General features: G+C 36.4%; 1 protein-coding gene across 4 annotated transcripts in view; it reads right to left on the minus strand.

Moving 5' to 3' along the window:
• The window catches only part of scube1 (signal peptide, CUB domain, EGF-like 1), a 109486-nt gene that overhangs the window by 27222 nt on the left and 67876 nt on the right, over nt 1-14388 (minus strand). For all 4 annotated transcript variants that reach the window (XM_034032277.3, XM_034032275.3, XM_034032279.3 and 1 more), the window contains one exon: nt 4698-4820. In XM_034032277.3, the coding sequence (XP_033888168.1) occupies nt 4698-4820 (123 nt within the window). The remainder of the gene's footprint in view (nt 1-4697; nt 4821-14388) is intronic.

The following is a 14388-nucleotide window of genomic DNA, read 5'->3' on the forward strand; positions in this document are numbered from 1 at the left end:
ACTTTGCCACAGGAACTCACAAAGGATTTGCTATTTTACAGTGAAAGTCCATGTATCTATGTGGCCTCTTTTATTATTATGTACTGTATGTGCTTCATTATGATTTTGCATACATTATTGCTGTCTCTGAAGGAACTGAACAAATGGTCTTACACAGACAAAATAAATGCCAGCATTGTTAGCTAAACAAGAACTGATAAAGTTTATGACGACATTTTCTGTTATTATTTAAATGTGAACTTTTCACTTGGCAACTGCAAGAAAACATGGTGACAGATCAGATCTCATAGTTATTGAGAAATAATTGGTTTGAATTAAAATCAGTTCACAGAATTCTATCTTTACACTGTATAACAGTATTTAGGCCTCGGGACCATTGCCTGAGTAAGTTGAACCAGACCCGAGAAACAAATCCAGTAACTTCAAACCCCTGAACAGGCATTTCATGGTACTGTTTCTAGGGTAATGGAGTGAAGGAGTTGTGTATTTCTGTGTGTAATGCATGCTGTAGCTCTCCTGACAGATCTACAGAGACAGAGCTGCGTGGTAGAGTATTATTAAATTGCATTGCACATTAGAAGTTAACTTAACAGGTCAGCCTGGAGCTTAAAGAGTTTAACAAACCTGTATTGTATCTTTTTTTTGTTATTATTTGTTTTTTGAATAAATTTAGATGTGCGCAATTATTTGACCAGTGAGAGCACCAGAGCCAATGTGTCGCAATGTGTATTGAATGTACTTTATGTGAGTTAGAGAAATTTTTAACAAAACCCTTTTTTTTAAGTTTAGTTTGTAACAGCCCATATTCATAGCATTTGGAAAAAGTCTAAATTCCAATAAAACCAGTGAAGAAAAGTTAGTGAATATGGCTTAAAACTATGGCTTAAAAAAACCCAGTACAGTATTTAAATAAACTATGAGTTTAAGTTTGACGAATAAGTGTTTTTGTTTGTAGAATTTGAATGTATTTGTTTATTTATACAATAGGATTTGTAAGAATTGTCTATATTACTGTCTTCAATGCTTATTTTTATAGTGGTTACTTTGATAAATACTGTATGTCATCTTACCATCACACAAAGCCAACACTGCAAGTTATGGTATTTTGTTTTTTTGGCTGGCTTACATTCGGAACATACTATGTAAACAATATGGCCTGAACGTTACAAACTGGAGAGAAGTTCGTCATTAGAATAACACACGACATTCTGTATCATTGACGAAAGCCTCAAGTGGTATTTAAACTTGAACAAATTTATTTTGGAATGTAAATAAACAAAAGAGAATATGTTAGCATTCAAATCCCACGAGGCTTTTAAGTACGAGCCGCTGTTTTTCTTTTGTGCAGAAAAAGAAATGAAAGAAGTGAAATACAGGATGTGGCCCCTGCTTTAGGTTATAAGGTCAGGCACATCTATAAGGTCTGGAGCAGTTACTCATTTGTTAGTTGACCATGAAAATTAGTTGAAACAAATATGAATGTGATAGTGCCTTTGCAGCAGCTCAGTATACAGTACCTGAGAATATTTAAGAATGATCCATGTTTAAAAAGTGTTTGACTTCTTAGCTATATGTGCAAAACTTGTTGGATTGAAAGACCTTTTTGACTGGTTGCTCATAGTTATTCAATGTAAATACCCCTACTAGAAACCCTCTACTCTTGAACATTCAAAACCAATACTGAGAGCTACAGGGCACAGAAACTTTGCAGAAATTACTTGTTTACATCTTCCCATGTATGCTGTGTTATGCTTAGGGCTTCTGTTTTTCAGTTTTTATTAATCTCATTTTCTGATGCTTATTTTCAAGCTATTTTCAAGTTTTACGTAAATCATTTTTTTCGTGGGGTTTCGCTTTTTATATACTGTATGAAATTATTTTTTTCAGTTACTTTCAAAAATGCTTGGACATTTTTTTCTATCAAAATATGTATAGTAGGGGTTCTGGCAGGGCACCTGCGGGCTTGCCTGTAAGCTGCCCAGAGCTGCGTTGTTCTCCGATGCTGTAGCTCTGAGGTGGCTGCATGGTGGGCCTGCAGTGTAAAAGAAGCGGTCGGCTGACGGCACACACTTGTGTGTGTTCGTCTTCGCCGCTCCCAAGTCAGCGCGGGGGTGGTAGCGGTGGGCTGAGCTTAAAAGTAATTGGCTATTCCAAATTTGGGAGAAAATGATAAAAACAATTGGCAACTACTAAATTAAAAAAATATATATGTATAGTAGTAACTCGACAGTACTTGCACACTTAAGTTGTACATTCTTTCCTTGCTGTCTTCCACAAAGAAATCCTAATGGTCATGGGCACAGTCTTCTGGGTTTTTTGTGTGTAGGCATTTTTTTTTCATGTTGCCAATATTTGCAATTCTGTTTTAAATCCTCCATATTTTAACTGTAATACAAGTATAAATCCCACGAACAAGCCTTGATCCCTAATTGTAATCTCGTTTTAAATCTTGCAAGTGGCATCTCCAATAGAAATGTAGGTATGTACTGCCACTCAGTCGGTGGGGTGGGTTTAAAGTACTCAGAGCGAATCAATGCGAGATACAAGTCAGGAAGGAGGGACATTGCCCAGCTGCACTGTGAAAGGTAGTTTTTATGGGGGGGGGGGGGGGGGGGGGTTGTAGTAGGCTTTTGTTTGTTAATGGGAAAGGGGTGGTCAATGTGAATTGAGTAACCATTTCCACAGTTTTTTCGGTGTTTTCTGGTGTTTATTGGCTATACACCGATTTAATTTTTGTTTGTATTGGGTGTGTTTTATTGTTTTTTATCGGTTAAAACCAAAAATCAGAAGCCCTAGTTATGCTGTCTGGAACCTACAATACTGTAGATCTACTGTAGATCAATTCCTTCAGAGCAGTGACAGATTGATTACTTGAAACTATTTTGGGTATACTTTTCCATTAATTAAACTGGGTATTTTTTTTTTCAGGGCAGCCTGTATTCTGAAAGGCTGCCTAATAGTTTTCTTGTACCTCTTTTTGAGCTGCCCAATGAAGCTTGAAATGAAAACGCTCATTATCAGATTTTCCAGATCACTGGTTGACAAACAGAATTTGAATGAGTAATTAACTTAACTTGCAGTAGATCCATTCTCCCCAAAAGATTAAGCCTCTTTGCGAATGCCATTCAGGAGTTCAATATCACCCACTTAGGGTCGCAGTTTACCTGTTTTATTGTGCAATCATTAAAGTATCCAGTGCACAATACTGAACGAGTTTAAAATTATTACAGTGCTCCCCCTTTATAACGCTGTAGTCAGTAGCCATAGTTAAGAGACCGTGCTATTTGTGTTCCGCTTTATAACGAGACTACTAGTGTTAGTGTAATGGCATTATGGGGCAAATGGGAGCCATGACCGTACCACCTTATAACCTGTTCCGCAGTATAAAGGGCTGCCTTATAAATGGGGTGCACTGTACTAGTTATTAACAAAAATGCTTAGACATCCTCTACACTATGAATGATTAACACAAATTACAGCTGGGTAATTACAACCATGCAATCACGTTCTCCCCAAGTTGAGTTAAGGTATTGTTTGCTTAATGGATTGTCATCAGGTTAGAAAATCATTAGCAAACATTTTATTCACTTTTGCTAGAGAAAGATAATGATTAATAATAATCAAATTCACACAACAACTAGCAAGGTAAACCAGTACTATGCAATTTCTATTTGATAAAATATCACTTTCAAAAAGGTATTTTTCACCTGCTGGCATGCAAAGACATGCGTATTATAAAAGCCTGGTAACTTGGCTTCTCAAATGCAATGGTTGCATTATAAATGCGGCAGCTGTACATTCAGCCATAATGCCAGCGGAAGCCACGGGCACTGTACCTTCGATATTATTTACAGAACAGACTTTGATGTTAAAGTAAATGGAGCAGTGCACCTGTCTTTGGAACACAGAACAAAAAAAAGAATTGGCTCATTCATCTGAGGCCAAGCCGGTCTGATAGGAAACACTGCATTTGAATAGAATAGAATGGACAGGCTGGCTAGAATCAGCACACCTGCTTTTCTCTATATACTGTACATGTACCACTACAAATATTCCTGACCTAGATGGATGGTTTTGTTTTCCAGGCATGACTAAAGAGTCAAGTTTCATCACATTTCCACAATTCTGATTAGATATGTAAAAATTGACATTCATTCGGTTTGAAGGACAAACATATGTATCTACATTCAAATTATGTTGACCAACTCCTTGTAACAAATCTACATGAAAAGTTTAATATAATTCAGATTCCCAAGTTCTATCCTTCTTTACCCAACAAATCACAAACCAGAACTAAAGAATTACTTTAACAGGCCACCATGACCGATATGTTGAAACTCCTGAGAATGAAAGTGCAAAAGTTTCACCACAATAGGATGACCCTTTTCCAAGATATACTGTATGTTCAAAATGTATGAGTGACATAGGTAAGGCCAACACTAATCATAACAAGTATGTACCTACATCTACTGTATGTACATGCAAAAATCACCAAAGCAGGGAAATAACAGTAACAGTAATAGCCACAAGGTTACGTGAGTAAAGTATGAGGCATATTTGGAGTTGAATGGTCAATATACACATACAAATAACATACTCTAAAATAAACAAATTAACAAACAGTTGTTAATCTAAGACCATTATGCTTCATGAAAAGCAGACTAAACAACATGGAGTGACCCTAATGATGAACTCACCTTGACAGCTGCGCTCGTCCGTTAGGAGCTTGTGTCCTTTCTGACAGCTGCACTCAAAACTGCCGACCGTGTTCCTGCAGAAATGGTCACAACCGCCATTGTTCACCAGACATTCATCTATATCTGTGAACAGAAAAGTAAAAGATGTACTGTGTGGCACAGTGCTGTATGTATCTACTGTACAGTAAAAATCAAGATGGGAGCCCCTATTTACTGGGTGTTGAGCTGAGTTACTGAGTTCTACGCAGATATAGAGTCAAATTAAGTGTTTTTTTTTTGCACAAGGTTCAAGCTCTGCTCCGCTTCAAATCTGAATTAAAAATGGCAAATCTTTTGAACTAGATATAGATGACTTAATTTAAATGCTCTTACCTTTTGTAATTTCATTTAGAAAAAAAGTGGTGCAAACTTTGTACCTGGTGCAAAAGCTTAGTAAATGTGTCCAATTCACACCTGGCTCAGTGTATTCAACCTTTGCTGCAGTGTAAAATGTTTTTTTTTTTTATCTTTCTTACAACTAGTAAAACAGCATGAACTAGTAAAACTAATATGCTACTGTGTTTTGTATGTATTTCTTTTAACTTGATGTTTTGCATGTAATCGTGTAGACATGTTTTTTTTGATGACCCCTTTATCTAATACATCAGCCCCTCCAGTTTAGAGAAGCTGAACCCACGCCTGCTTTTTTTTTTTTTTTTTTACTCCTGAGTAACCATGTCTTCTTATTGGCTTAAGTGGTAAATCTTGAAATTGCAAATTCTGAATATTTACTGGAGAGATTTTGGATTTTGCTTTGTTTGTTAAGTTTGATTACTTGGATAAGTGAGGTAATTGTTCCAATACAACAGAATTTCCATTACTTTAAAATGATGCTTTCCATAGATGGGATTTTTGGAAAGTTCACAGAAGAAGATTACATAATAAACTTACCTCCCACAGAAGAATATAAACAAAATGTAATAAAAGGCACCGGAGGTGTGCAACAGGAATCATTTTTACAGGCACAGTAACTATATAACTACATTCACTCTAAAATGCTAATTGAAGTGTATGGAGTTTGTAATGCATCCCATTGCATGCAGAATCATGTCCAGCCACAACAGTTTAACAGACCGTGTCACCAACAATGAAAACCTTTGAAATTAAGTAAGCTGTAGAAATTGCTTACTGCTTTGCTTTTCGGTTTTCTAAAGCTGGGGTGGGGCTCGCTGAACTTCAGCATTTCTAAATCCACAGTGGAAGAAAGCCTCATAAATGCCCATGCATAAGTCCATCAAAATCTGATAAGATACAGCCTTCCATAGCTATAAAAACTGTGACATACCGTAAATTAACAGTAGGTGGATAACTTTATTGAACAAAAGTTTGAGCAGATTCTAGTAAGTAATTCTGAAGTTATAGCATGTATTAGTCCAATCATTAAGAAGTCAGAACTCAAGCTAGGCCCAGCTCTATATATGGCTTTATGGAGAAGGGAATGAAGTGTGGCTCCTTTTCTAGAAGATCATTAACATATTCAAATTTAGGGGTGATATGAGACTACAGACCCAATAATACTAAAAGGAAATGAGAGAAACAGTTCTCTCTTTATCTGCATTTGGGTTCATTTACCCAGCTTTGTCTCTCAGGGGACAGTGAAGTAAATTAAAAATAATATAATATACAGGCAAACCTGTATTAAGAGACCACTCAAGGGACAGTCTAACAGTGGTCTATTAACACAGGTGGTCTCTTAAAAGAGGGCCCATAACTTATGAATTTTCTATTTGTCTCTGACATTCTTTACTGTTTTTATGTACGTCTTACATACACTGTAAAAGCAAGAAGATTTAATATGAACAAAAGAAAGTATGTAATTTAATAACATTCATTTAGATAATGCATTTACAAAAAAAAATATTTTGTGAAAGTAATGAATGCTTGCCTGTCTCAGGTCACACAAAATGTTTTAAATCCTTTGCAAATTTCAATGCCTGAGTCTGCCTTTCCTGAAACCAATGCCAGCATAAGCATTCTTTTTCGATTACCGTGTTTTCATACTTTCATACTCTTAGGTATGGCTTGAATTTTTTGGTGTTTATTTTCCTTTTAATGGTTTGCCTTTAAGTCTTAAGCCACTACATCCTAATTATGAGAACACTGTTAAATTAGTGGGAAAGTACAACACAACACGAAACAGACACATTGGAAGCTACCTAGTTCCCAGGCAAGTGAAAGAACGAAATGCAAGTTAAAGTAGCATCTGGGGGAAGTGATTAATGTCATTGCTTGCTCTTGTGTTCGAATAATGAAGGTGAAACAGAATCAGCAAGTCAATCAGGACATTAAAGTAAAAAGAAGCAACTTTGTTTAGTAATTAACAGTTTAATTAAGATATTGAATCGTCTCAAAACACGGTCACGTGAACAAAAATAAAAACCTAAAACTTCAAGCCCTAGTTCTTTCCATTTCAAAATGCTATATCTGCGTCTTTCTAGTGCTGAATTTTTCAGCAGTTTTTCTGGGACTTACTGTCTTTACAAGTTTAATAACTTTAATTCTGTCATCTAGGGAGGCCCTTTTGTTTCTCCATGTTTTCTCTCTTCCTTTACAAGAGAGTGCTGTTGTTTTATTGATTGCGGATAAAAGACCGCTAAAATGGTTACCGTATTCCTTTGAATTTAGGACGTACCATTTAAAACCATATTTTTCTTATAACAATAGCCCTGTGTAAGGGTGCTTAATACAGGTTTGAGTCTGTTGCTGGGTAAGAGAATTATGGTTGCTAGTCGCGTTAGACAGGTGGTCGCTTAATACAGTTAAATAAAAGCACAAATATCTTTAGGAGGAATTTAAAGTGGTCTCTTAGACCAGGTGGTTGCTAAATAAAGGTGGTCGCATGTGCAGGTTTGACTGTATATTGTTGTGTAGCATTATAATATAATAATGTTCAATAAAACAAAAACAAAAATATAGTCTAAAATGCAAGAAAAAATGACATTTTAACCAAAACCCTAGATTCAACATTCCTACATTAACAGCAATTCTGGCTCCTCAGAGATGGCAAGTCTCAGTTATAACTCCTATCTGCTATTAACCACAGTACTAGCAGTAGCAGATCACATGATCTAAGCACAGGTTTTAACTGGAGAAGCCCAGATTGTTTTTTTTCATCAGAGGAGGTAAGCCTCCGTTACAAACTTCTATCTGCTATAACCACACACAGTACTATACTAGCAAGGGCAGATGACGTAGTCTGATCCCTGGTTTTAGTTGGAGGAGCAACAAACCCTCTTCCCCCTGTTTTACTGAGTATGCACGATTATGACTAGTGGAAGGAGATTTTGACCAGAAGAAGAAATTCATTATAATGGTAGGAAAATTTAAAAAAACATTGGGACGGTAGACAAAAATTAAACTGGGTCTGCACAATAGCGTGGAATAATAATAATAATAATAATAATAATAATAATAATAATAATAATAATAATAATAATAATAATAATAATAATAATATGAAAAGTGTTTCAGTCAGAATACAATAGTACGATTCTACTGCTGCTGGGGTCTTAAGGGGACCCCCAAACCCTCTGCCTTTTTGCAGCCTCCCCATTTTTCTTGGCCACCAGCTCCCACTGATACATTGTCACCTTGAAAATATTGTAAGCTTGCCTAAATCATTAAAACTTGGTTTGCAGTTGTTTTATTTTGTATTGTTTTAATTTGTATTTATTTATAAATCAGTCTGAACCTGTATCACTGTAATGTCTAGTATTTATTGCTACAATTATCTCTGCCCTTCCAAATGACTGTAATACTTTATGTATGCAAAACACACAGGGTTCTGGATGCTGGAGGGTTTTTTTTCCCCCAAATCATCAGTAGAAGGATTTTTTCAGTAAGAAAAAAAAAAAAAACACCCAAACTCATTTATGGGATTTGATCAACCCATTTTATAGCACCGGGAATCATATATTGTATTGACCACCTTTTCTTAGGGGTAATCCCAAAATAACTATAAGTGGTTAATGCAATCCCCTGTACTGTAAAATAATCCAATAAAATACAGGGGTGGTTTGTTGGGATAATGGTACTGTAGATCAAAGTTCCCCCTTATGTTGTTCTATATTACATTTAGAATTTAAATTGGTATTTTTTCCTTTCAGAATTTTTTTTTGTTTTACTAACAATGAAATATCAAGAGAATTAAATCCTGAATCTTACATTCCCTTCAAAAAACCTACGCTGAAGTGATGAGAGTATGCTAAAGATTCAAACCTGAACCTTTCTGTCCATGAGGCAGGTTTGCCCCTTTTCGTTCTTAATGAAAACAGCTTTTTAAAATGTCCTCACAGGACTCTATGTACAGGTAGAAAAGGGAGGAACACTTCATAGCATCAGCTCTTAGTGACGATTTGGGAAGCAGCTTAGTCCAAGTCATTACAGATATATACAATAAACAACCACTCAACCCCAGAAACTGGCATACTAAACTCTGCAATAAGCTTGTCAGCAACCTCTGTATTTTCTGTTGGACACAATCTAAAAGTAATCAGAACGAACCTAAACTGCAGACATTTTGCGGATATTACCACTTAAGAAATGCGGATGCAGTATGTATGTACTATACAGCATATATATGAACATTCAGTCCAACTCTATCTCAACAGCCCTATTGTGTCGACACATTGGCCACCACTGTTTATGTGTTTTAGTTTATGTGTTATCTTTTAAGGCATATTAAATAATCTTAACTGTAGAGCCTGTGATTGAACAGTATAACTGTCCTGCTCTTTGAAAACCTTCTATAAGGCCTTGGCATGCAAGACGACTTATATCATGAGCACTCTCCCTGTCTCCCTCTCTCTCAAATTCAGATGGAGAGCTGAGAAAGTATCGCAGATGAGAAATAATAAGCAAACAGGCAGCCCTGAGTCTTTCATGCAAGACCTTGTGTTGGCACTGAGCTAGCAGCATCCGCAAGGCTATTATTTTTGGTACAATATTTTCCTCCCAGGTTTGTGATGCTACATTAAGCAGCTCACACAGACTGCTGAATTCTGCTGTCTAATCTAAAGTGAAAGGAGGCGGCCAGAGAATCACACTGGAGATTACACTGGTAATCCCTTTTTGATTGATGTTCTATGTGATGAAAACTGCTTCAAATTAGTATTAAAGCCTTTGAGCCGGTAGTCAGTCTAGCACAAAACAATATGGGAAAAGTGCCAAAAGAGGTATTCAGCACAAACACTGTGAAGGAAGCAGCAGGTTAAACAATAAAGACTGGCCAGAAACTTAAAAATCCTTGGGTAGAAAACAACATGTGTGCTTAGAGGCCAGACGAAACTATTTTCTCATATAATACATTTAAAAATTAATTAATTGCTCATGCCTTCAAGCTCCTTAAGTAAAGGACCTGTTGTCTTTCTGCAGAGCTGTGTGACTGCCAAATATGTAAATAGTTAGGTTTACATTATATATTTAAAAAAAAACTAAAAAGCCAACATCTTTCTCATTCCTAAAACGTCACTAAATCCCAAGTCATGTACAGACTTTGGCATGCTGAGCTTCTTGACTGGAAGTGTTGACATGCTCTCATTGTGAGAGCAGCAAGGCTTAAAATCAAGTCATAGATAATGTGTTAAAAGACACCTTGAGCCATCTCTAGAGCAGTCCAGGCATCAAAATATTATGAAGTTTACCGCTTGGTGGTCACACTCTCCCTGGCTGAATGCTATCATCTCCTGCACTGACACCCTGTCACAACCTACAGCACTGTTTAATCCTAAAGGAGCCTGCGGCCCCACCTCGCAGGTTAGATATCTTCTAATCCTCTGCTGTTTCCTCAAATTGTGACATATATATATATATATAGATATAGATATAGATATAGATATAGATATAGATATAGATATAGATATATATAGATATAGATATAGATATAGATATAGATATATACTGAAAAGTATTCACCCCCTTGGACTTTTCCACATTTTATTGTGTTACATCATGGAATCAAAATGGATTTAATTAGGAGTTTTTGCCACTGATCAACACAAAAAAAGCCCATTATGTCAAAGTGAAAAATAAAATCTACAAATTGTTCTAAATTTATTACAGATATAAAATAGAAAATAATTGATTGCTTAAGTATTCACCCCCTTTGCTATGACACACTTAAATAAGCTCTGGTGCAACCAATTGTCTTTAGAAGTCACATAATTAGTTGAATGGAGTCCACCTGTGTGCAATTAATCAATTATTTTCTGTTTTGTATTTGTAATCAATTTAGAAAAATTTGTAGATTTCATTTTTCACTTTGACATTATGGACTTTTTTTTGTGTTGATCAGTGGCAAAAACCCTGTGCTTATTTAAACTGCACAATACACCAGGGGTGTATTGCCCGTTCTCATTGTGATTATTTACTGTTGTCAAGTGACATTGAATTACAAAAATAAACCATCATTTCACCAGTACTTTGTCTTTGTATCCAACCTAGGGTTGCCACCTTTTCCACAGACCAAACCCGGACATATTCCTCAGTCAGCCTAGCTCTATCAAAACTGTAATACAGTTTAACACAATACCACCAGATCTCTCTACAAATCAATAATCATGCAGTCTACACAGTATTGTGCTCTTGATATTTCTAGCAATCCCAAAAAATAGTAGCTATGTCATAATATTACCTGAGACAAGTAGCTGTGGTGATGAATAACATTGTAGTAAATCAAAGCAATTTCTGAAGCGACGATCCTGTCTGGTGATTTTTTTTGTTTTTGTTTTGTTTTACAAATAATTTCTGAGCCTGAAAAGCCATTTGTGACAGTCAGAATTATTTTACAGACGGTCAGCAAATTCGCCCCCCCCCCCCCCCCCCCCCCATAATAAATATTAACAAACGTTATTAATAAACGTTAAGAACTACGGCACTATTGGTTGTGTATCGGTAAAAAGAGACAAAATTAGACAAAATGTACTCTAATTTGGTTCAGGTTTTTCAATGTTACTAATGGCTACCACTAAATATGCAATGTTTATACATACATGCACACATAGATGTGGTTTAATTACCATTATATATCGTAAGTAACCCAGATTACTGTAAAATACTGTAAAGGTTATGTATGTATTTAATCACACACAGATCAATGTAATGTAAAGCATTATTCAAATGCTGGGGCACAGTAGAATGTACAGATCAGTGCTAAACAGTACATTTCTAATAAGAGAGTGGAAAGCCTTTAAGCATACCAGGAAATGTTAGCTGGTATTAAATTTGCAGATTTGCTACCTTGGTAGATTTTGATGGTTTTTGAATTGGCATTCATCACTTAGCACGTTCACAAAGAAAAATGTCAGTATTGTTTTTCTACTTTTAATTTAAAAAACATTCAAATACATGTTTACTTAATAAAATGTGTCTGCTAAAACAGTATCTAATTTACAGTAACTAGTTACAGCATCTACAAGTTACTGCAGCAACTTGGAGAACAACAAAGAAGGCCTTCTAAAAAAGAGTTACAATATTTAGCGTTCTTATGTGGATCTTCAATTTTAAGATATCAGTAATTGGAAAGGATTACTAACTGCAGTACACTTTAACAACAAGCATTTGCTAACTCTCAGTTTTAAAACTTAGCTTTGGTTCATTAACATAACACAGTGGAATGATCACAGTATCATGTAGTAATTGTAGGACACTATTGCACGTGTGAAAACTTTAACAAAACGCTTTCAATTTAAAACTGGTTAACAGACTAGCAAGCACTGGCAAAATCAGCTTTTTTTATACGGTGCAGAACTAATTTATTTTAACATATTGTTTAGGGACTTTGTGATACCTGCACGGTGGATAGTAGTATCTACACGTATCGACAATAACAATCCAAAGCAAATTTGCACCATTGTTACAGATTTTGTAACAAGTCTGCCATAAGCAATTTTGGCTGCTACTTAATTAACCCCTTGTAAAAAAATAAAAAAAACTGCTTAACCTAAAAAAGAGCAGTCCTACAGGTACCACAGTAGCAGAAGCAGTTTATACAGCCTCAGAGTTTCTGATCGCATCATAAAGTCCAGATTTCCTAAATCCATTGATGGAAATGTCCGGTCTGCTTTAATTTTAAGCAAATTGGCTTTGTCACTCACTGCCATTCTCATATTCACTTTGACATCCGACACATTCTTTCCCTTGTCCAGCGTGCACTTCTTTAACCTGTGCTGCATACCAACCAGTCTGTCAGAGGGCGGGATCGCACCCTGTATGCCCCACTCTGATTGGTGGAAGTATTATTGGTGATCCAATCCAAACCGCCAATAAAGCCAAAATAAATTCCACTCCAAAATATCCTGTTATATGGTATGTCAAAGAAAATATTAAAGGAAGGTTGGTGTTTCTTCTGCGTTTCACTTAAAACGTCCGGGTTTGTTAATTCCTGCCACCCGCACACAGATGCCAATTCCCGGACTGTCAGGGTCAAACCCGGACAGGTGGCAACCCCAATCCAACCCTGCATCACCTCTACACCTGTGTACTATCTACCACTTTGCCACATGTACATTCACATTGTGGTGATGACCAGCATGGAGATGCAAATTACAGGCATTTCTAAAAGAACAGAAGCTAAATATTATCCAAACCATTCAACTACATACAGTATATGTCCACCGGAATACAGGCACATGCCAAGACATTAAATCAATCAGTAAACTTCACCTAGCAGCTAATCGAACAGACTTACAAGACAACTGCCAGATGTGAAATGCCCAAGGCAGGGGAGAATTTGTAAAAAAAATGAAAAGGTTCCACCTCCTCTGACATGCGAAAGTGTCATGGCTTCAGCAGCACATAAAAATGCAACATTGCACGAAAAAAAACTAAAATAAAAAATACCTGTTTACTTTATGACAAATGTAAAAATGGAAGTGTGAAATACAGACAGGCGGACAGAGAATGTACATATTATAACACCACCAGATTATGATACACATAATAACATAGTAATGAGGGGTTCTCTAGTTATACTCACTCCACAATATACATCCTCAGTGAGGGGATAATGAGCATCTGAAATGCTGCTAAGCTCAAATTTAAGATATTAATCTCACTGCCATTCCCTGCTTTACAGCATGGAATCTGTCCGTTGCTAAGAGTTACAAGTGGTGCATTGGCCCATTTAGCCATAACCCTTACTCTGTGGAAGCTGGAGGTGAAAGGTTCAGGCAGGTATTACATAAGGGTGGTTTCAGACATTCCTCAATATGTCCAAAGCAGGAACCCTTTTAATAAGAAGAATCACTGCAAGATTGTAGAGGAGTGGTAGCACAGGTTTGTGCATAGAATCCTTTTGTTTCATTTTCTCATCTCATTGATTGTCTTTTCAGTTTCCTGAGCAGACTTGCTTTGGGAGATAAGAGACAGCAATTTATCAGTGCACATAGATGTGAAAGTCAGCTTCTTTCCCTCTGGAACCTATCGTGCTTGACATTATCAAACGTCTGATCAATGTGAAAAGCAGAGCAAGGCTGCTGAGGGATCAATCAGTCTCTCAAACAACATGATACCCTATTAAGCTCTTATTAGTATCTCCTTGGTCCAGTGATGGTCTGTTCTTCTTGCTACATGTCCGTTCCACTGCCATTTCAGTTTTTTCGCTCGTATAATAACATTGCATACTTTTGTTTGCGCTCTTATCCATTCCTTTCTT

Source organism: Acipenser ruthenus, chromosome 14, assembly GCF_902713425.1.
Source record: "Acipenser ruthenus chromosome 14, fAciRut3.2 maternal haplotype, whole genome shotgun sequence".
Taxonomy (NCBI): Eukaryota; Metazoa; Chordata; class Actinopteri; order Acipenseriformes; family Acipenseridae; genus Acipenser; species Acipenser ruthenus.